At 40.5% G+C, this 23,125-nt stretch overlaps 2 protein-coding genes across 2 annotated transcripts; both read left to right on the forward strand.

Moving 5' to 3' along the window:
* Nucleotides 1-1,247: 1,247 nt before the first annotated feature.
* LOC100027391 (protocadherin gamma-A2-like) lies at nt 1,248-5,579 on the forward strand. The gene has a single exon (XM_056821685.1). It carries the CDS (start codon nt 1,807-1,809, stop codon nt 4,255-4,257), a length of 2,451 nt encoding a protein of 816 aa, XP_056677663.1. The 5' UTR covers nt 1,248-1,806; the 3' UTR covers nt 4,258-5,579.
* Nucleotides 5,580-6,061: 482 nt separating this feature from the next.
* Nucleotides 6,062-11,398, forward strand: LOC100027408 (protocadherin gamma-A2-like). The gene has a single exon (XM_001377668.3). The coding sequence runs from the start codon at nt 6,487-6,489 to the stop codon at nt 8,932-8,934; it is 2,448 nt and encodes an 815-aa protein (XP_001377705.3). The 5' UTR covers nt 6,062-6,486; the 3' UTR covers nt 8,935-11,398.
* Nucleotides 11,399-23,125: the final 11,727 nt, after the last annotated feature.

Genomic DNA, 23,125 nt, shown 5'->3' on the forward strand with positions numbered 1-23,125 from the left:
TTTTCATATGAAGAAATCAAAGCAATATATAGGTACATGAAAAAATTGCTGAAAATCACCACTGATTAAGGAAATGAAAACCAAAACAATTTTGAGATGTGATCTCATACCCATTAGATTGGCCTAAATGACAAAAGTCCAAAATTACAAATGTTAGAGTGAATGTGAAAAAGTAGGAACACTTATCTATTGTTGGTAGTTGTGTGAACGGATCCAATCACTTTAGAGAGCAATTTGGAATTACACTCAGAGGGCTATAAAACTCTATATCCTTAGACTCAGCAATATTCCTGGGTCTATTTCCCAAGGAGATCTGGGGAAAAGGATAAGAACCTATATGTCTCAAATATTTATATCAGCTCCCCTTCTGGAGACAAAGAACAAGAAATTGAGGGAATATCTATCAATCAGGGAATAGCTAAACAAATTTGTGGTATATGATTATTATGGAGTACTACTGTGCCATGAGAAACAATGAGTAGATTCATTTATTTTGAATCTTGGGGAAAACTACATAAGATAAATAAGATTGAAATTAATAGAACCAGGAGAATATTATATAAAGCTATAATTTTTTTTAATTTAACAAATAACTCATGAATGTTCACCTCAAGAGAATGAACTGAGAAGTGGAAACACAAAAGGCATAATCTACATATTTTGCCAGATGAGGGAGAGGGAGGCTGAATAAAAAAATAAATAAAAATTTACAATCAGCAGCAGTTCAGTAAAAGTTTCAGGAAATTAATTCATCATTACTTTGGGGAACTGGTAATTAGCAACTAATAATAACAACTACACAATTTTTAAAACTGGTGTTTATAAAATGCTTTAAGATTTGCAAAGTCCTTTTTTATTTATCTCATTTGATCCTAACAAAACTTTGGTTATATCCAATTGCTATTCATGACCTATTTTAACCACTACATTTTTCACATTTCTGTATTATAAGGTTGGGAAAGCATTTTAAAATGTAGTTGCAAATTTCAGTGATGCTAACTATTTTGAACTGCAAGGCTACAATTATATAATTTATTTAATACCTGATTGTACTTTATAAAGTTAATATATAATGCAAAAATTAATCATTTACTATTAAGTACAGACTAATGTCATTTCAAAATAATGCTTCAAGTATAGATAATTTGTTGAGATACACATGCAAACAAATATGGGTATCACTAGACATATGGATAAATATCCACAGATGCATTGAGATTAAGAGAATCAATATATTTGTTATTCTATAGTCATAAAGGGATCAACAAAGAAGAAGCTTGTGTGTTCTATGAAACAACGGTATCAGCACTGGGATGAGTTATAATTAATCCAGCCTAATACTTAGTAAAGGTAACAGTAACAGAACCTAACAATAAAAACTTTACAAAGATTGACAGACAGTAAAGAAAACATCCCTATCAATTGTAATTCTTCGTTTGACCCTATAAATCTATGATCCAAGATACTTCTAACCCCACGACCATCTATAATCTCTTTTTTTATAAGGCAATTGGCCCATTTCACCTTTGTAAACATTGTTAAAAGAAATGTAATAATTGATTTAGACTCCGGGCGCCGCTGTTCACCATTCAGGAAGAGAAATGCAGGGAGAGAGCCTGCCTAATTCTCCCAGGTCCTAGTGCACAAAGCACCGGAAGACCCAACCCACACACTCACGAATGCAGAGAAACACAGCCTCCTAACCTGAAGCTCCAGATATAGCCTCTGGACACAGACCACCAGGAAAACAGAGGAGTCACGAGTCAATCACAGACAGCAGCAGGAAGAATATTTCTCAGAGAAGCAATGGTCTCTTGGCAAAAACACCAGGATGGTAGAGGCCGAATCCTGCTTTGTTTTCTTCTAGGGCTGCTATGGGACACCCTGACTGCGCAAATCCGCTATTCGATTCCCGAGGAGATGGAGAAGGGCTCTTTCGTGGGCGACATCGCCAAGGACCTGGGGTTGGAACTTCAGGAATTGTCGGAACGAGGGGCCCACATTGTTTCCAGAGGTAAGAAGCAGCATTTCGCTCTCAGTGTCAGAAGCGGCAGCTTAATCACCGTGGAAAGAATAGACAGGGAAGAACTCTGCTCCCAAAGGGTCCAGTGCCTTTTGAATTTTAATATTCTAATTGAGCATAACTTGAACATTTATTCAGTGGAGGTAGAAATAACCGATGTGAATGATAATGCCCCTCGCTTTCGAGCAGAGGAGCTAGAACTAAAAATCAGTGAAACCACAACTCCGGGAACACAATTTATCCTAGAAAGTGCTTATGATCCAGATCTGGGAATGAATTCGGTCCAGGGCTATGAGCTGAGCCCCAACCATCACTTCTCTCTTCAAGTACAAAGTAGACCTGAAGGAGTCAAGTACCCAGAACTGGTACTGGAGAGGCCCCTGGACTGGGAGGAAGAGCCTGTTCACCACTTCATGCTTATAGCATGGGATAGGGGAGAACCAGTCCGGTCTGGCACTGCTCGGATCCGAGTGACTGTCCTGGATGCAAATGACAATGCACCAGTGTTTACTCAACCAATTTATACCGTGAATGTTCCTGAGAATGTACCTCAGGGGACAGTGCTGCTTATAGTGAATGCCACAGATGCAGATGAGGGAATCAATTCTCAGGTAAGATATTTTCTAGTAAAAATACCTGGGAAGAACTCAGAAATATTTCAACTGAATTCTGTGACTGGAGAACTTCTAACCTTACAAAATCTGGACTATGAAGATGCAGAATTCCATGAAATGGAAGTAGAGGCCCAAGATGGACTTGGTCTCAGGAGCAGAGCGAAAATTCATGTCACTGTTGTAGATGTGAATGACAATGCCCCAGAAGTAACTATCACCTCTGTCACCAGCTCAATCCCTGAAAATGCTCCCCCTGGCACTATCATTACTCTGTTCCATGTGCATGATAGAGACTCTGGCAAAAATGGTCAGGTCCTGTGCTCGATCCCAGATGACCTGCCTTTCAAATTAGAAAAGAAGGTGGACAACTATCATTCACTGGTGACTGACAGGGCTCTGGACAGGGAACAGGTGTCTGAGTACAACATCACAGTGACTGCAGTAGACTTTGGGGGCCCACCTCTGTCTACAGACACTCACATCTTCTTACATGTGGCAGACATCAATGACAACCCACCCACTTTCAGTCAGTCAGCCTACTCTGCCTACATCCAGGAGAACAACCCCAGAGGAGCTTCCATCTACTCCTTGACTGCCCATGACCCAGACAGCCAGGAGAATGCCTTAGTCACCTATTCCCTTGTGGACAGTAACCTCCCCTTGGAGGCACCACCACTATCCTCCTATGTCTCCATCAACTCAGAGACTGGTGTGCTCTATGCTCTGTGCTCTTTTGACTATGAACAGTCCCAGGAGCTTCAGCTGAGAGTGACAGCCAGGGATTCTGGGGACCCTCCTCTCAGCAGCAATGTGTCCCTGACTCTGTTCATCCTGGATCAGAATGACAATGCTCCAGAAATCCTGTACCCTGCCTTCCCCACAGATGGCTCCAGTGGAGTGGAGCTGGCCCCACGCTCTGCAGAGCCAGGCTACCTGGTGACCAAGGTGGTGGCAGTGGATGCAGACTCTGGCCAGAATGCCTGGCTATCCTACCATCTGCTCAAGGCCACAGAGCCAAGGCTCTTCTCTGTGGGCCTGCACTCAGGGGAGATCAGGACTGTCCGGGCATTCCTAGACAAAGATGCCCTCAAGCAGAATCTCCTTGTGGCAGTGACAGATAATGGGGAACCTCCCCTCTCTGCCACCATCAGTGTCACTGTGGCAGTGGCTGACAGCATCCCTGAGATCCTCTCAGACCTCAGCAGCCACCCTGCCCCTGAGTCCCAGGATGACTCTCTCCTCACATTTTACCTGGTCATAGCAGTGGCTGTGGTTTCCTGCCTGTTCTTTACCTTCATTGTCCTGCTGCTGGCTCTCAGACTGAGGAAGTGGTGGATGCTTCAAGTTGTACAGTCTGCAGCTGACCATGTGGGGGGAGTGTCCTCCTCACAGTTTTTGGGAATAGATGGAGTGAGAGCTTTCCTTCAGACCTATTCCCATGAAGTTTCTCTCACCATGGATTCTCGGAAGAGTCAGTTGATCTTTCCTCAGCCCAACTATGCAGACACCTTGATAAGTCAGCAGAGTTGTGAACACAAGAAGGAGTCTCCATTTCCTGCTCAGTCTTTACTTCAAGGAAAAGATGAACAAACATCTTTCCAGGTAAACTTTGTTCTGTAAAATAGACTTGCAAATTGTTTGCCTGAGATTCGTGATATTACTTTTCTATTTTTACTGTTCACTTGAGAGGTCCAATCCATCTTATAATTACTCTGCATATATGATCTAAGAGCTCAATTCCAGTAAACCTATTACTGTATAGCATATCATAGATCGATTCAAGGTATCATGGGCATAATCCAATCAAATCCAAAGGGATGGAAAATTCTATCCAATGAATTTAAATTATTTTCCCAAGGTCTCCCTTTTCATTAGAAATTGCTCCACTGACCTCAAATGTATAACTGTGTCTGAGATTATAAGTTTAATACATTTAATACATTACAAGGTTTAATATATTTCTTAATCCTCAAATACTTTAAAAATGCATTGCACATAAATATACATGCATATGTATACACCTATGCACATATATATTTGCAGGTATACATATATTATATCCTAAATATATATCATATGTCCTAAAAATGAGCCTTCAAATCAATGCGTACTATAAAGGATTGTTGTAGTAGCTGAAATATAATATTTCGTTTCATGAGAAACATAATTCTCATTCTTTTAGACAAAGTGAAATGAGTGGATTATTTTTCCTTTTTGCATTTTTACAAATTATTTCCCTATTTTGAGATGTGTATAGTATGGTTGGATTTTGTGCATATGTTTGTTAGATGAGGGAAAGATACAGAGAGTAGAGTTTCACTCTTTTGCATTCATTTAATTTGCTATAGGGACTTTCTTATTATAACTTTACAAATATTTATTTTACTAAATATTGACTCTGGAGATTGGTATCTGTGAAATTTTAGTCTTTATGCAGAGACATAATTTAGTTTTGAATCCACAAACACAGGAAAATGTTTTTCTCCTTTGATCAGGAATTGGACATTTAAGGAATAATGCCACACTGTCATATCTTACATTTTCTCAAGGGGCCATCACTATACTCCATATAACAAGAATTTCTATGTCTACCATCTGAGGCCAACTTAGAAAAATATAGAGAGATTTGTTATCCTTTTTCTTAGAAACATCAGATCTTTGAAATACTGGAGAATTTTCTATGTTCAATTGCTCAGTCATGATAGTCAATGTTGCTTTTGATTTCTTTCTCATTTCTAAAAACAGCATTTCATTTCAGTTTGTCAAACTTTACATGAACTGAGGTTACTTTAAATTGTTTTGAGACCTTAACTTCATATCCCAGTAGGCTAGAGTCAATGGATAAGTCCAAGATTATATTCATCATGTTGGGGACAGACAGATAGATAGATAGATAGATAGATAGATAGATAGACAGACAGACAGAGAGAGATAGAAAACACTTCAGTTTTGTTATCTATTGAACTGAAAGGTTAGTTATAAAATTCATTATGGTTTTAATTTTTATTTTAAAAACATTTAAATAGTTGTTTTGAATTTTAAATAAATAATGAAATATTTGAAATATTTAAATTTTTATTTATTTTATTACTAATTTTATTTAGAATGTTAGTGCATCATCCAAAACTTTATAATTTATTTATTATCATGGACAAATCACTACCGCATCAAAATAAATAATATTGACAGATATTCCGATAAATTAATGTATGGCAAAACAATGGATGCATATACAGAGTTGAACTGAAATTAACAGGGCCAATATATTTACAATTTTATGGTCTGAAATATGTAAAAAGACTAGAAAATACTTTTATTGATTCCATAGAATATATATAATGTTATAATCTCCTGTGTGAATTGTAATTTATTTAGTCTGCGTAATTGAAGGTAAAGGTTACAGAACCTAAAATAATAATAATAAAGATTGACATTTTTAAATGATATTTTTAACACTGTTGGACAAGATTACCTAAAACTATCACAACAAACAGTAAACCTATTATCCTATGAAACTAAGATCTGAGGTAACCTCAATTCGATGACTTTAATTTCTTTCTTAATGACATTCCTTGCGTTTGTGTAGACTCAGAACGAGTGCAATAACTTATTTAACCTCAGAGCGCCGCTATTCCCCAATCATCACGAGAAATTCAGGGAGAGGGCCAGCTAATCTTCCTAGTCGCTAGGGCAAAAAGATCCCAGAGGCCAAACTAAAACACTCCAGGATGCACAGACATTCACGACCCTAAAAGATCCAGATTTGGGTTTTTGGACAAGTACTACACGGAAAACAGAATTCAAGGTGTAACTCTGAAAGTTGCAGAAGATCGTTTCTTAACTGAAAGAATGATCGCTGAGCAAAAACGCAAAATCTCCATGCCGCCGGTCCTCCTTTGTTTTCTACTGGGAAGCTTGTGGGAAACCAGTGCTGCCCAGATCCGCTACTCAGTTCCCGAGGAGATGAAGAAGGGCTCTTTTGTGGGCAACATCGCCAAGGACTTGGGGCTGGAGGTGAGGATGTTGTCGCAGCTCGGGGCTAGAATCGTCTCCAGAGGTAAGAAGCAGTATTTCGCTCTCAATGTCAGAAACGGCAGCTTAGTCATCGGAGAAAGAATAGACAGAGAAGAACTATGCACACAGAGCACCCAGTGCCTGCTGAATTTTAATGTTCTGGTTGAGGATACATTGAAAATTTATTCAGTAGAGGTGGAAATAATCGACATTAATGACAACTCCCCTCACTTTTTACTAGAGGAGCTAGAACTAAAAATCAGTGAAACCACAGCTCTAGGAACACAGCATCTACTGGAAAATGCTTATGACCCTGATGTGGGAGTGAATTCCCTCCAGGGCTATGAACTGAGCTCCAGCGATCATTTCTCCCTGAAAGTACATAGTAGAGCTAAAGGAGTCAAGTACCCAGAACTGATACTGGAGAGGGCCCTGGACCGGGAGGACGAACCTATTCACCATCTCATGCTCACGGCATGGGATGGAGGAGAACCAGTCCGGTCTGGCACTGCTCGGATCCGAGTGACTGTCCTGGATGCAAATGACAATGCACCAGTGTTTACTCAACCAATTTATACCGTGAATGTTCCTGAGAATGTACCTCAGGGGACAGTGCTGCTTATAGTGAATGCCACAGATGCAGATGAGGGAATCAATTCTCAGGTAAGATATTTTCTAGTAAAAATACCTGGGAAGAACTCAGAAATATTTCAACTGAATTCTGTGACTGGAGAACTTCTAACCTTACAAAATCTGGACTATGAAGATGCAGAATTCCATGAAATGGAAGTAGAGGCCCAAGATGGACTTGGTCTCAGGAGCAGAGCGAAAATTCATGTCACTGTTGTAGATGTGAATGACAATGCCCCAGAAGTAACTATCACCTCTGTCACCAGCTCAATCCCTGAAAATGCTCCCCCTGGCACTATCATTACTCTGTTCCATGTGCATGATAGAGACTCTGGCAAAAATGGTCAGGTCCTGTGCTCGATCCCAGATGACCTGCCTTTCAAATTAGAAAAGAAGGTGGACAACTATCATTCACTGGTGACTGACAGGGCTCTGGACAGGGAACAGGTGTCTGAGTACAACATCACAGTGACTGCAGTAGACTTTGGGGGCCCACCTCTGTCTACAGACACTCACATCTTCTTACATGTGGCAGACATCAATGACAACCCACCCACTTTCAGTCAGTCAGCCTACTCTGCCTACATCCAGGAGAACAACCCCAGAGGAGCTTCCATCTACTCCTTGACTGCCCATGACCCAGACAGCCAGGAGAATGCCTTAGTCACCTATTCCCTTGTGGACAGTAACCTCCCCTTGGAGGCACCACCACTATCCTCCTATGTCTCCATCAACTCAGAGACTGGTGTGCTCTATGCTCTGTGCTCTTTTGACTATGAACAGTCCCAGGAGCTTCAGCTGAGAGTGACAGCCAGGGATTCTGGGGACCCTCCTCTCAGCAGCAATGTGTCCCTGACTCTGTTCATCCTGGATCAGAATGACAATGCTCCAGAAATCCTGTACCCTGCCTTCCCCACAGATGGCTCCAGTGGAGTGGAGCTGGCCCCACGCTCTGCAGAGCCAGGCTACCTGGTGACCAAGGTGGTGGCAGTGGATGCAGACTCTGGCCAGAATGCCTGGCTATCCTACCATCTGCTCAAGGCCACAGAGCCAAGGCTCTTCTCTGTGGGCCTGCACTCAGGGGAGATCAGGACTGTCCGGGCATTCCTAGACAAAGATGCCCTCAAGCAGAATCTCCTTGTGGCAGTGACAGATAATGGGGAACCTCCCCTCTCTGCCACCATCAGTGTCACTGTGGCAGTGGCTGACAGCATCCCTGAGATCCTCTCAGACCTCAGCAGCCACCCTGCCCCTGAGTCCCAGGATGACTCTCTCCTCACATTTTACCTGGTCATAGCAGTGGCTGTGGTTTCCTGCCTGTTCTTTACCTTCATTGTCCTGCTGCTGGCTCTCAGACTGAGGAAGTGGTGGATGCTTCAAGTTGTACAGTCTGCAGCTGACCATGTGGGGGGAGTGTCCTCCTCACAGTTTTTGGGAATAGATGGAGTGAGAGCTTTCCTTCAGACCTATTCCCATGAAGTTTCTCTCACCATGGATTCTCGGAAGAGTCAGTTGTTCTTTCCTCAGCCCAACTATGCAGACACTTTGATAAGTCAACAGAGTTGTGAACAAAAGGAGTCTCCATTTCCTGCTCAGTCTTTACTTCAAGGAAAAGATGAACAAACATCTTTCCAGGTAAACTTTGTTCTGTAAAATAGACTTGCAAATTATTGCCTATGATTTGTGATGTTACTTTTCTATCTTTATTGTTCACTGGAGAGGTCCAATCCTTTTTCTAATTACTTTGCTTATGAATATATGATCTAAGAGCTCAATTCCAGTAAACCTATTACTGTATAGCATAATACCATAGAGAACTTCAAGGTATCATGGGCATCATCCAGTCAAAACCCAAGGAATGGGAACTTATACTTAGCACTCCTTAGGTCACATTGGTGGCTAAGCTACCTATATATGTCTATTAGAAATTGCTCCACTGACCTCAAATGCATAATTGTGTTTGAGATTCCAAGTTTAATGGATTACAGATTCAGATGGCCAAACAACTTTTGAATTTTTACTTTACATAATTTTGCATATGTCCACACATGTGTAAATGAAGCTGCTTCTAAGATGGAATCTCAAATTAATATAGTCTAAAGGTTTGTTGTAGTAACTAAAATAGAAGCATGTGCAATTTCTACTTATTTAAAGAAGGTGAAATAAATATTTTCTCCTTTTGCATATTTATATTTCCCCCTGGATTTTGAGAACTGTAGTATGGCTAGATTTACTGGGTATATTTGTTGGATGATAAGTTCATGTATAATTTTCCATAATATTTTCAGTAAATACACTTCTGTTTGAGCTTTCTAAATTCCTATGTTACCAAATGATGACTTAGATTTTCATGGGTGAAACTCCACACAGGAATAACTTAGTTCTGATTCACTTTTTTGAAGACTGTGTTTCCTTGAGCATATCAACAGGTTTTTTTTAAGTTGGAATTGGATGTTTAACTAATACTTCAATACACTGTCATGCTTTGCCATTTCTCAAAAACTATCACTATACCCCAAATAATGAGTTGTATTTCTATTTCTACCATCTGAATGTCAATCTAAATACATATGAAGGGATTCATTAACCTCATCCTCTTTAGAGTATGAAACTTTAGCTCCAGAAACTTTCAAAAATTAAGAAGAAATATCAGATCCTTAAAATATTGAAAAACTTTTCCAAGATAGTAAAAATTGCTTTTGATTTATTTTTCAGGTCTAAAAATGATTACATTTTATCAACATTACATTGAAGAAGACAGGTTATTCTTAGCTGTGTCATCATGACCTTCCTACTAGACTTTGTCATATTTTATAAACATTGCTTAAATTCAGCTGCAGTGCAATAGAAGGATCATGGAATAATGACATCATCAGGCTAGTGGTCTGGTGATTGGAGGTTATAATTATAATAACAATAATAACTCATTAGAATTTACATAGTGCAATAAGGCTTACAAAATGCTTAGGAGTCATTTTCTCATCTGATCCTCACAAACCCTTGGTTGTAGTCAATTGATATTTGTGACCTATTTCTACCACTTCATTTTTCACATTACTGCTTTACAAGTTTTGGGAGAACATTTTCAAATGTAACAAACTTGAGTTGATGCTAAGTACATTGAACTGCCAGGCTACAATTATATATTTAATCCATGAATATTTAATATGTTGTTCTCAGGTACAAACTAGAACTATGTCAAAATAACTCTTGAAGTATAGATAATATATTAAGATAGTCATATAGATAAATATGGGTATCCATTGACACATAGATAAATCTTAACAGATGCATTAAGATAGAGAGAATATATTTATCATTCTAAGGTTGTAAAGTGACATAACCAATAACAAAAGAGAAATTTTATGTTCTACAAAAGATATTTATTGATGTTCAGTTATATCCAGCTATTCCTAATTTTATTTAGTGTTTCCTTAGCAAAAATACACTACTGGTTTGCCACATCCTTCTACAACTCATTTTACACATGAAGGAAAGAGGTTCTTATGTTAAGTAAAAAGGGTTAAGTAACTTGCCTGGGGTCACAGAAGTATTAACTATCTGACATCAGATTTGAGTTCAGAAAGATGTTTTTCTTACTTCAAGACCATTGCTCTATCCTCTCAGTCACTTTGTCACCTAGGTGAGTTATCATTTATTTAGGCTAATAGGTAATTGTAAGAAACCTGAAAACAAAACAAAAAAAATTATAAAAATTGGGAGTAAAAGAATTCACATATCACTACCAACTGTAATTTTTTTATGATTTTATGAATTTATGATTGAAGATACCTCCAATTCCACGACCCTCTATAATCGCTCACTTCATAACGGCAAATAGCCTATTTAGCCTTTGTAGATAACTAGAAGGGGTGTAAAAATTGATTTAGACTCTGGGTGCCGCTGTTCACCATTCAGGAAGAGAAATGCAAGGAGAGAGCCTGCCTAATTCTCCCAGGTCCTAGTGCACAAAGCACCGGAAGACCCAACCCACACACTCACGAATGCAGAGAAACACAGCCTCCTAACCTGAAGCTCCAGATATAGCCTCTGGACACAGACCACCAGGAAAACAGAGGAGTCACGAGTCAATCACAGACAGCAGGAAGAATATTTCTCAGAGAAGCAATGGTCTCTTGGCAAAAACACCAGGATGGTAGAGGCCGAATCCTGCTTTGTTTTCTTCTAGGGCTGCTATGGGACACCCTGACCGCGCAAATCCGCTATTCGATTCCCGAGGAGATGGAGAAGGGCTCTTTCGTGGGCGACATCGCCAAGGACCTGGGGTTGGAACTTCAGGAATTGTCGGAACGAGGGGCCCACATTGTTTCCAGAGGTAAGAAGCAGCATTTCGCTCTCAATGTCAGAAGCGGCAGCTTAATCACCGTGGAAAGAATAGACAGGGAAGAACTCTGCTCACAGGGTGCCCAGTGTCTGCTGAATTTTAATGTTCTCATAGAGGATAACTTGAACATTTATTCAGTGGAGGTAGAAATAACCGATATCAATGATAATGCCCCTCGCTTTCGAGCAGAGAAGCTAGAACTAAAAATCAGTGAAACCACAACTCCGGGAACCCAACTTATTCTAGAAAGTGCTTATGATCCGGATGTGGGAGTAAATTCCCTCCAGGGCTATGAACTCAGCCCCAACCATCACTTTTCTCTGAGAGTGCAAAGCGGAGCTGATGGGATCAAGTACCCAGAACTGGTGCTGGACCGAGCACTGGATCGGGAGAAAGAACCTACTCTCCAAATAGTTCTCTCAGCTTGGGATGGAGGAGAACCGATCCGCTCTGGCACTGCTCGAATCCGCGTGACTATCCTAGATGTAAATGACAATGCACCAGTGTTTACTCAACCTATTTATTCCATGAATGTTCCTGAGAATGTACCACAGGGGACAGTGCTGCTCACAGTGAATGCTACAGATGCAGATGAGGGAATCAATTCTCAGGTAAGATATTTTCTAGTAAAAATACCTGGGAAGAACTCAGAAATATTTCAACTAAATTCTGAGACTGGAGAACTTCTAACCTTACAAAATCTGGACTATGAAGATGAGAGATTCTATATGATGGAAGCAGAGGCTCAAGATGGTCTTGGTCTCTGGGGCAGAGCAAAAATTCATGTCACTGTTGTAGATGTGAATGACAATGCCCCAGAAGTAACTATCACCTCTGTCACCAGCTCAATCCCTGAAAATGCTCCCCCTGGCACTATCATTACTCTGTTCCATGTGCATGATAGAGACTCTGGCAAAAATGGTCAGGTCCTGTGCTCGATCCCAGATGACCTGCCTTTCAAATTAGAAAAGAAGGTGGACAACTATCATTCACTGGTGACTGACAGGGCTCTGGACAGGGAACAGGTGTCTGAGTACAACATCACAGTGACTGCAGTAGACTTTGGGAGCCCACCTCTGTCTACAGACACTCACATCCTCTTGCATGTGACAGACATCAATGACAACCCACCCACTTTCAGTCAGTCAGCCTACTCTGCCTACATCCAGGAGAACAACCCCAGAGGAGCTTCCATCTACTCCTTGACTGCCCAAGACCCAGACAGCCAGGAGAATGCCTTAGTCACCTATTCCCTTGTGGACAGTAACCTCCCCTTGGAGGCACCACCACTATCCTCCTATGTCTCCATCAACTCAGAGACTGGTGTGCTCTATGCTCTGTGCTCTTTTGACTATGAACAGTCCCAGGAGCTTCAGCTGAGAGTGACAGCCAGGGATTCTGGGGACCCTCCTCTCAGCAGCAATGTGTCCCTGACTCTGTTCATCCTGGATCAGAATGACAATGCTCCAGAAATCCTGTACCCTGCCTTCCCCACAGATGGCTCCAGTGGAGTGGAGCTGGCCCCACGCTCTGCAGAGCCAGGCTACCTGGTGACCAAGGTGGTGGCAGTGGATGCAGACTCTGGCCAGAATGCCTGGCTATCCTACCATCTGCTCAAGGCCACAGAGCCAAGGCTCTTCTCTGTGGGCCTGCACTCAGGGGAGATCAGGACTGTCCGGGCATTCCTAGACAAAGATGCCCTCAAGCAGAATCTCCTTGTGGCAGTGACAGATAATGGGGAACCTCCCCTCTCTGCCACCATCAGTGTCACTGTGGCAGTGGCTGACAGCATCCCTGAGATCCTCTCAGACCTCAGCAGCCACCCTGCCCCTGAGTCCCAGGATGACTCTCTCCTCACATTTTACCTGGTCATAGCAGTGGCTGTGGTTTCCTGCCTGTTCTTTACCTTCATTGTCCTGCTGCTGGCTCTCAGACTGAGGAAGTGGTGGATGCTTCAAGTTGTACAGTCTGCAGCTGACCATGTGGGGGGAGTGTCCTCCTCACAGTTTTTGGGAATAGATGGAGTGAGAGCTTTCCTTCAGACCTATTCCCATGAAGTTTCTCTCACCATGGATTCTCGGAAGAGTCAGTTGTTCTTTCCTCAGCCCAACTATGCAGACACCTTGATAAGTCAGCAGAGTTGTGAACACAAGAAGGAGTCTCTATTTCCTGCTCAGTCTTTACTTCAAGGAAAAGATGAACAAACATCTTTCCAGGTAAACTTTGTTCTGTAAAATAGACTTGCAAATTGTTTACCTGTGATTCGTGATATTACTTTTTTCTATCTTTACTGTTTAATAGAAAGGTCCGATGCACTGTCTCAATTATTCTGAATATGAATTTTTGGTCTTAGAAGAATTCAATTCCAAAGAAAAGTATTTTAGTAACCTTATACAATATAGGACTTGAATGTATTGTAGAGGTCATCCTGACAAAACCCTTGATTTTTTACAGATTAGAAATTAAAACCCTGAAACATTAAATAATTTACTAAATATCGCTTTAGTTATCCAGCTTTTTCTCCTTTAGCAACTGTTCCACTGATCTCAAATCCATAATTCCCTTTAAAAAAAAAAAAGAAACTCTTACCTTCTGTCTTGGAAACCATATTGTTTCCAAGACAGAAGTGCTGTAAGGATTAGGCAATGGGGGTTAAGTGACTTGTGCACGGTCACACAGCTTGGAAGTATCTTAGATCAGATTTGAATCCAGGACCTCCTATCTCAAAACCTGACTTTCTAATTACTTAGCCATTTAGTTGCTTCCATTACCCTCTTTATGATTAAAAGTTTAATGGATTCCATTTTCAGCTGCTGTTAGCCAAATGCATATCTCTATACACAAACACACAGATATGTATATATATTATATGAAGGTACTACTAAGATGGGTTTTTAAATCAATAGAGCCTAAGGTTTATTGTGGTAGTCAAAAATATAAAGGTATTCTAACTTCCACTTATTTAAAGAAGGTGAAATGAGTGAATTCGCTTGTCTTTTTACATTTTAAAATTTTTTGCTGGATTTTGAGATGTATGTAGTATGACTTGATTTCCCATATAAGTTGGTTAGATGAAAGAGAGCTCCAGGAGGTGGAGTTAACCTATTTCCTATTCTTTCATAATATTTTCAGTGTAAAAACTCCTTTTATATCATTATAAATGACCATGTCACTAAATGGTGACTGGGAAATTTGCATTAATGAAGTTCTAGTTCCTGTCCACAGGCATAATTTAGTTTTGGTTCATTTTATTTGAAAGTTTTGTGTCTCTTTGAACCTATGAATATGAATAGATTATTTTTAGGAAGGATTTGATGTATACATAGTAATTGAATACATTTTCATGCCTAACATTTTCTCAAGGTACCATCTCTGTCCCTCAAAATTTTAATTCTGTTTCTATCCCCTGGTATTCAACTTGATAGTGAATTTTGCTCTTGATTTCTTGTTGTTTCTAAAAGCATTATTAAATTTTATCAACTTTACACTGAAGAGCATAGATTACTCTAAATTGTGACATTGTGACCTTCCTGCTCCAGTTTCTTATAGTTTCTCTATAAACATTGCTTAAACTCATCTACAGTGTAGTAAGATGCTCACGGAATAAAGTTGTCATCCAACTAAAGACCTAGTGACTGGAATCAATAATAATAAAAATAATTAATAATAATAATAGGCATTTATATAGTGCATTGAAGTGCAAAACACTTCATAGCCATCATCTTATTTGAGCTTCACAAACCACTGGTTATACCCAATTGGTATTTATGATCTCTTTTCACAACTACATTTCCCACATTTCTGCATTATGTTCTTTGGGAGAATATTTAAGAATATAACAACAAATCTTGGTGATACTAAATACTGAATTGTAAGGCTACAATTATATAATTTATTTAAGCACTGATTGTACTTTAAAAAGTTAATGCATAATCCAAAAACTAATAATTTATTATCAAGGACAAAGTAGTTCCACGTCAAAATGATGTTTTAAATAGATAATGTATTCAGATAAAAATACAGACAAATATGGGTATCCTAAACACATGGATAGATCTTCACAGATAGATAGATAGATAGATAGATAGATAGATAGATAGAGAGAGAGAGAGAGAGAGAGAGAGAGAGATAGATAGATATGTATATATATATATATATATATAAAGAGAATCAATATATTTACTGTTCTGTGGTCAGCAAGGGACATAATCGAATTTTTAAAAAGAAGTTTTCTACAGAATTTATTTGTGTTGTTCAGTTGTGTCCATCTCTTCCTGATCTCATTTAGGGTTTTCTTGGCAAAGTTAAAGTACTGATTTGCCATTTCTTTCTCCAACTCATTTTACATGTAAAGATAAGTGATCCTTTGGTGAAGCAAAGAGGGTTAAGTGACTTGCCCAGGAAAACAAAGCTAGTAAGCTTATGATGGAGATTTGAACACACACACAAAAAAAAGAGTTATTCTGATTTAAAACACGTTGGTGCATCCACTGAAGCACCTAATCACCTGAGTTATAATTTGCATAACAGCCATTAATACTAACAAAACTTGAAAATAAAAACATTTTTAAAATAGGCAGTAAATAAATTCTATCACTACTGGTAATTCTTTGTTTGAACATATGAATCTATGATCCAAGATACTTCCGACCTCATGACCTTCTGTAATTTCTTTCTTTATAACAAAAATTCATGTATTATAGCATTGTAAACATTCTTTCGAAGGGGTGTAAAAATTGATTTAGACTCTGGGTGCCGCTGTTCACCATTCAGGAAGAGAAATGCAGGGAGAGAGCCTGCCTAATTCTCCCAGGTCCTAGTGCACAAAGCACCGGAAGACCCAACCCACACACTCACGAATGCAGAGAAACGCAACCTCCTAACCTGAAGCTCCAGATATAGCCTCTGGACACAGACCACCAGGAAAACCGAGGGGTCACGAGTCAATCACAGACAGCAGGAAGAATATTTCTCAGAGAAGCAATGGTCTCTTGGCAAAAACACCAGGATGGTAGAGGCCGAATCCTGCTTTGTTTTCTTCTAGGGCTGCTATGGGACACCCTGACCGCGCAAATCCGCTATTCGATTCCCGAGGAGATGGAGAAGGGCTCTTTCGTGGGCGACATCGCCGAGGACCTGGGGTTGGAACTTCAGGAATTGTCGGAACGAGGGGCCCGCATTGTTTCCAGAGGTAAGAAGCAGCATTTCGCTCTCAATGTCAGAAGCGGCAGCTTAATCACCGTGGACAGAATAGACAGGGAAGAACTCTGCTCCCAAAGGGTCCAGTGCCTTTTGAATTTTAATATTCTAATTGAGCATAACTTGAACATTTATTCAGTGGAGGTAGAAATAACCGATATCAATGATAATGCCCCTCGCTTTCGAGCAGAGGAGCTAGAACTAAAAATCAGTGAAACCACAACTCCGGGAACCCAATTTATTCTAGAAAGTGCTTATGATCCGGATGTGGGAGTAAATTCCCTCCAAGGCTATGAACTCAGCCCCAACCATCACTTTTCTCTGAGAGTGCAAAGCGGAGCTGATGGGATCAAGTACCCAGAACTGGTGCTGGACCGAGCACTGGATCGGGAGAAAGAACCTACTCTCCAAATAGTTCTCTCAGCTTGGGATGGAGGAGAACCGATCCGCTCTGGCACTGCTCGAATCCGCGTGACTATCCTAGATGTAAATGACAATGCACCAGTGTTTACTCAACCTATTTATTCCATGAATGTTCCTGAGAATGTACCACAGGGGACAGTGCTGCTCACAGTGAATGCTACAGATGCAGATGAGGGAATCAATTCTCAGGTAAGATATTTTCTAGTAAAAATACCTGGGAAGAACTCAGAAATATTTCAACTAAATTCTGAGACTGGAGAACTTCTAACCTTACAAAATCTGGACTATGAAGATGAGAGATTCTATATGATGGAAGCAGAGGCTCAAGATGGTCTTGGTTTCTGGAGCAGAGCGAAAATTCATGTCACTGTTGTAGATGTGAATGACAATGCCCCAGAAGTAACTATCACCTCTGTCACCAGCTCAATCCCTGAAAATGCTCCCCCTGGCACTATCATTACTCTGTTCCATGTGCATGATAGAGACTCTGGTAAAAATGGTCAGGTCCTGTGCTCAATCCCAGATGACCTGCCTTTCAAATTAGAAAAGAAGGTGGACAACTATCATTCACTGGTGACTGACAGGGCTCTGGACAGGGAACAGGTGTCTGAGTACAACATCACAGTGACTGCAGTAGACTTTGGGAGCCCACCTCTGTCTACAGACACTCACATCTTCTTACATGTGGCAGACATCAATGACAACCCACCCACTTTCAGTCAGTCAGCCTACTCTGCCTACATCCAGGAGAACAACCCCAGAGGAGCTTCCATCTACTCCTTGACTGCCCAAGACCCAGACAGCCAGGAGAATGCCTTAGTCACCTATTCCCTTGTGGACAGTAACCTCCCCTTGGAGGCACCACCACTATCCTCCTATGTCTCCATCAACTCAGAGACTGGTGTGCTCTATGCTCTGTGCTCTTTTGACTATGAACAGTCCCAGGAGCTTCAGCTGAGAGTGACAGCCAGGGATTCTGGGGACCCTCCTCTCAGCAGCAATGTGTCCCTGACTCTGTTCATCTTGGATCAGAATGACAATGCTCCAGAAATCCTGTACCCTGCCTTCCCCACAGATGGCTCCAGTGGAGTGGAGCTGGCCCCACGCTCTGCAGAGCCAGGCTACCTGGTGACCAAGGTGGTGGCAGTGGATGCAGACTCTGGCCAGAATGCCTGGCTATCCTACCATCTGCTCAAGGCCACAGAGCCAAGGCTCTTCTCTGTGGGCCTGCACTCAGGGGAGATCAGGACTGTCCGGGCATTCCTAGACAAAGATGCCCTCAAGCAGAATCTCCTTGTGGCAGTGACAGATAATGGGGAACCTCCCCTCTCTGCCACCATCAGTGTCACTGTGGCAGTGGCTGACAGCATCCCTGAGATCCTCTCAGACCTCAGCAGCCACCCTGCCCCTGAGTCCCAGGATGACTCTCTCCTCACATTTTACCTGGTCATAGCAGTGGCTGTGGTTTCCTGCCTGTTCTTTACCTTCATTGTCCTGCTGCTGGCTCTCAGACTGAGGAAGTGGTGGATGCTTCAAGTTGTACAGTCTGCAGCTGACCATGTGGGGGGAGTGTCCTCCTCACAGTTTTTGGGAATAGATGGAGTGAGAGCTTTCCTTCAGACCTATTCCCATGAAGTTTCCCTCACCATGGATTCTCGGAAGAGTCAGTTGTTCTTTCCTCAGCCCAACTATGCAGACACCTTGATAAGTCAGCAAAGCTGTGAAAAAAAGGAACCTCTAGTACCATCAGAATGTCTTGGTATAAATAAGGATCAATTGACTTCTTTTCAGGTGGGTCTTTCCTGTAAGATTTTTTCATTAATCTTTATGTTTTATTTCATTGCTTTTTAATATATGATAATATTTGTCCTTTTTCTGAATACTGCTAACAATTCACACTCTTAGGATAATATAAATTGAAAGGATTAGGACTGGACAACTTATAACTCTGGTATATGAAATTCCTTAGTGAAGAAACTATCTTTTTCATTTAAAAAGGGGGCAAGTTCTCTTAATACTCTCAGAGAGTTGCCTTCAGAATTAAGAGGATAAATGAGTTGGCTAGAGTCACATGGTTAATTTGTTGGAGATAGCCTTTGAATTCATGTGTTCCTGTCTTTGGGGGTTTCTCTGCAGCCATACTGACCTGCAATGATTCTCTGTCTAAGAAAATTAAAATTTCCTGACACTTTGTATGTGATCCAAATATCTTTGCCTTATCCAAAGCATTTAGAATATACACAAGGTGTCTGCTCTTGAGGACTTTCTGGGTAGGTGGTGGAGGGCATATTAACAGCAACATTTGATGATCACATTCTTTGCTCTCCATAAAAACTTTTATGAAAGGCTTTAATTAAGACAATGCCTAACTAATCTGATGTTAAACACTAGTAGAATTCCTGTGATTGTAAAAGACAATATTCCTTATTTCACTGACTTCAATGTGGGTAATTTTTTTTCCTGTGCTCTTTACAACGTTCTAGAAGTAACCTGAAACCCAATTATTAAGCAAATATATCATTTTCTTTCATGATCTGTGGCATATATGCATATAATTTATGTCAACTACATATACATATGAACTTTATGTGTAGCATATAGTAAAATATATGTGGTCCTCCATTTCTATGGGTGCCAAGAATAAGTTAGATCATATATGTTAAGCACTTTGCAAAAGTGAAAGGTTCTATACATTTGAGCTGTTTTTATGTCTATTAACTCTTTGTGTTTCAATATTACTTTTTTCAGTCATGATACCTGTTTAATGGGATAATTAAATACTTATTGAACCATAAATCCTTTTTTAGGCTTCATATCTTCTTTTTCAACATTTCAGTTAATAAAAAATTGACTCCTTAATTAACCTAGTAAAAATAGATTTTTTATTTTCTTTACTAAACAAACCAATCAAAGGGAATAATTGAGAGCCTGACTGGGTTAAGGATTCTTTATTCCTCCAGTATTCCATTACTGCACTGATTTTATATAAGGAAATGCAAAGAAACTTTCCATACAATAGTCATCAAAAGGAAAGTAAAATGGCCTATTCTTAAATGACTCCTCCCCTTCTTGCCTTAAATTTACTTGGCTTTTATCAAAAGATGCTACATTTCTTTCTTTTTTTCTAAGACTTTTTTTAAACCATTGGCTTTAATTATTTTAAAAGGTCACTGATAATTGCTAGGACAATGGTTTATTCTTACCTATAAGAATCTATTTCAAATTCAGATGCATCATGTTCTTGTAAAGTGGAAATGGGTAAAATATATGACTAAAAACATGTGTGTTTAAAAAAATGATCTAGGCTCATCATTTATAGAGAACAAAGAATAGCAGGTCCAAGTCTTTCATTGGTTTCAGTGTAATGTTCAAAATCATAAAGCATAACATATAGTCCATTGCATAGTTACACTATAATGGTTCTAGAAGAATATGGGAATGAATAACATAAAATTAAAAACTATGACTAGATTGTTATCTGAACTGTAGAAATGAGTCCAAAATCAATGAGATCTTGAATGCATCAGAGTATAAATATTATGAATCAAATTTTTCTGGATAGAAAATTATTAAATAATTAGCATTTTACCTAGCATGATCTTTTTATAATAGAAAGCAAGTGAATTAGCAAGTTGGCCGCTTGATTAAAACTGAAGACATACAGAAATACACCTGAATAGAACACACATAAGGTGGATGATAGGAATTTTGCAGAAACCCTGATTCTACCTTAGACAACTTTGCCCCACCCCCACTGAGTGGGTAGTTTTAGGGGGTTTTAAAAATATGGTTTTAATAAGAGCATTCACCTTACTTTGGATTTTTGGAGAAGGATAAAATGAAACTGGAATTACCTTAATAACAACAAAACTGCAGACGGGAGTTGCCCTGTTGTTTGCTCAAACTATGTTGTAAATTCCACAACTAACATTAGTACATTTTAAATCAAGTGAAACATTATTATCAGAAAGAATAGAAAACTGGATTCATCCAAGAATTTATGCTTGGTGTGGAGGTGGAATCAACGTTCTTTGTTACATGAAGAATGCAGTTTTCCATAAGAGCCTCTGTATGTCGCTGTCTACTAGCGCGACTAGCGCGTCTGCACTAGGTTAGTGCTCTCTACAAAAGGCTGTAGGAGAATCGTCTCCAGTCACCGCGCGCTCACAAGCGAACCCATAAACATTCTTTTCCAGAACAGTGATTCCCAAGGATTCCCTTGAAATTCTCAGATTCATAAGAATCCAGAAGAGTACGGTATCTGGAGACCTGGGAGTGATCTGAAACACAGGTTTTCGGGAATTTAGAAGCAGGAGAATCTGAAAGATGGAAAGAAGTGCCAAGCAGAAGGGCTGGGCACAGAGGCCTCAGGTACTGCTTCCTTTCTTGGCGTCTTTGTTCAATCTCGCACTTTCTGAGCAGATCCGCTACTCCATTCCAGAGGAAATGGAGAAAGGATCGGTGGTGGGGAACCTCGCCAAAGATCTGGGGCTCGATATCCGGGATTTGTCTACTCGGAAACTGCGGATCAGTACAGAGAATGAATACTTTGCTGTGAGCTCCGAGAGTGGAGAATTACTGGTAAGAGGCAGAATAGATCGAGAGGAAATATGCGGGAGCAAGTCCAAATGTGCTCTGGAGTTCGAAACAGTAGCTGAAAATCCAATGAATATCTTCTTTATAATTGTGACGATTCAGGATATTAATGACAATCCGCCGCAATTCCTTACAAACTATATTTCCCTAGAAATAAGCGAACTGACACTTCCAGGAGCAAAATTTGCTCTTTCTTCAGCACGAGATGCAGACGTGGGCATGAACTCTCTTAAAACATATCAGATCAGTCCCGAGCCCCATTTCTCTCTGTCAGTGAAGGAAAGACTAGATGGCAGTAAATACCCGCAATTGCTTTTGGAAAAATCCCTGGACCGAGAAATTCAGAGTTCTCACAATTTGGTCCTTATGGCCATCGATGGCGGAGAACCGGCCCAAAGCGGCTTGGCCGAAATCAGGATCAATGTCACCGATGCCAATGATAATGCCCCAATTTTTAGCCAAGACGTCTACAGGGTCAGTCTTCCAGAGAACTTGCTCCCGGGCTCCTCAGTACTGCGTGTGACCGCCACTGACAAAGATGAGGGGATCAACGCAGAGATTACCTTCTCTTTCCGCAGTGAGGATAATAGTAGACAATTGTTCTACCTCCACCCCAAGAGTGGAGAAATTATAACTGAAGATATATTGGACTTTGAAGAAACAAATAGATATATGATGGATGTCGAAGCAAAGGACGGTAGTCACACAGCACATTGTAACATTCAAATTGAAATTCTCGATGAAAATGATAATGCCCCAGAGGTGAACTTTGTCTCACTCTCTGATCAAATTCCGGAAGACTCCATGCCAGGAACTGTTATCGCACTCATTAAAACACATGACCGAGATTCGAAGGAAAATGGTCAGGTCTCTTGTCATATCCAAGAAAATATTCCTTTCAAGTTAGAGTCCTCGTCTAGGAATTACCACAAACTGCTGACAGATGGGCCTCTTGACCGTGAGCAGACTCCGAAGTATAATATCACTGTGATAGCTGTAGACAAGGGAAACCCACCTCTGTTCACCAGCAAAATATTCATCTTGCACATTGCAGACATTAATGACAATCCTCCCGTTTTCCTCCAGCCTTCCTATGTCGCTTACTTTTCTGAAAATAATCCTTCTGGTTCTTCCATCGCCAAGGTCCTGGCAGAGGACCCTGACCTTGAACAGAATGGCCGGGTGTCCTACTCCATACTGAGCAGTGACTTGGCCCCACTCCCTCTGTCCTCCTACGTGTCTGTCAATGGACATAGTGGGGACATCTTCGCACAGCGTTCC

Source organism: Monodelphis domestica, chromosome 1, assembly GCF_027887165.1.
Source record: "Monodelphis domestica isolate mMonDom1 chromosome 1, mMonDom1.pri, whole genome shotgun sequence".
Lineage (NCBI taxonomy): Eukaryota > Metazoa > Chordata > Mammalia > Didelphimorphia > Didelphidae > Monodelphis > Monodelphis domestica.

Coding starts and splice junctions, on each gene's coding strand:
- LOC100027391 (XM_056821685.1), top strand. CDS start 1,807: ATGGTCTCTTGGCAAAAACACCAGGATGGTAGAGGCCGAATCCTGCTT.
- LOC100027408 (XM_001377668.3), top strand. CDS start 6,487: ATGATCGCTGAGCAAAAACGCAAAATCTCCATGCCGCCGGTCCTCCTT.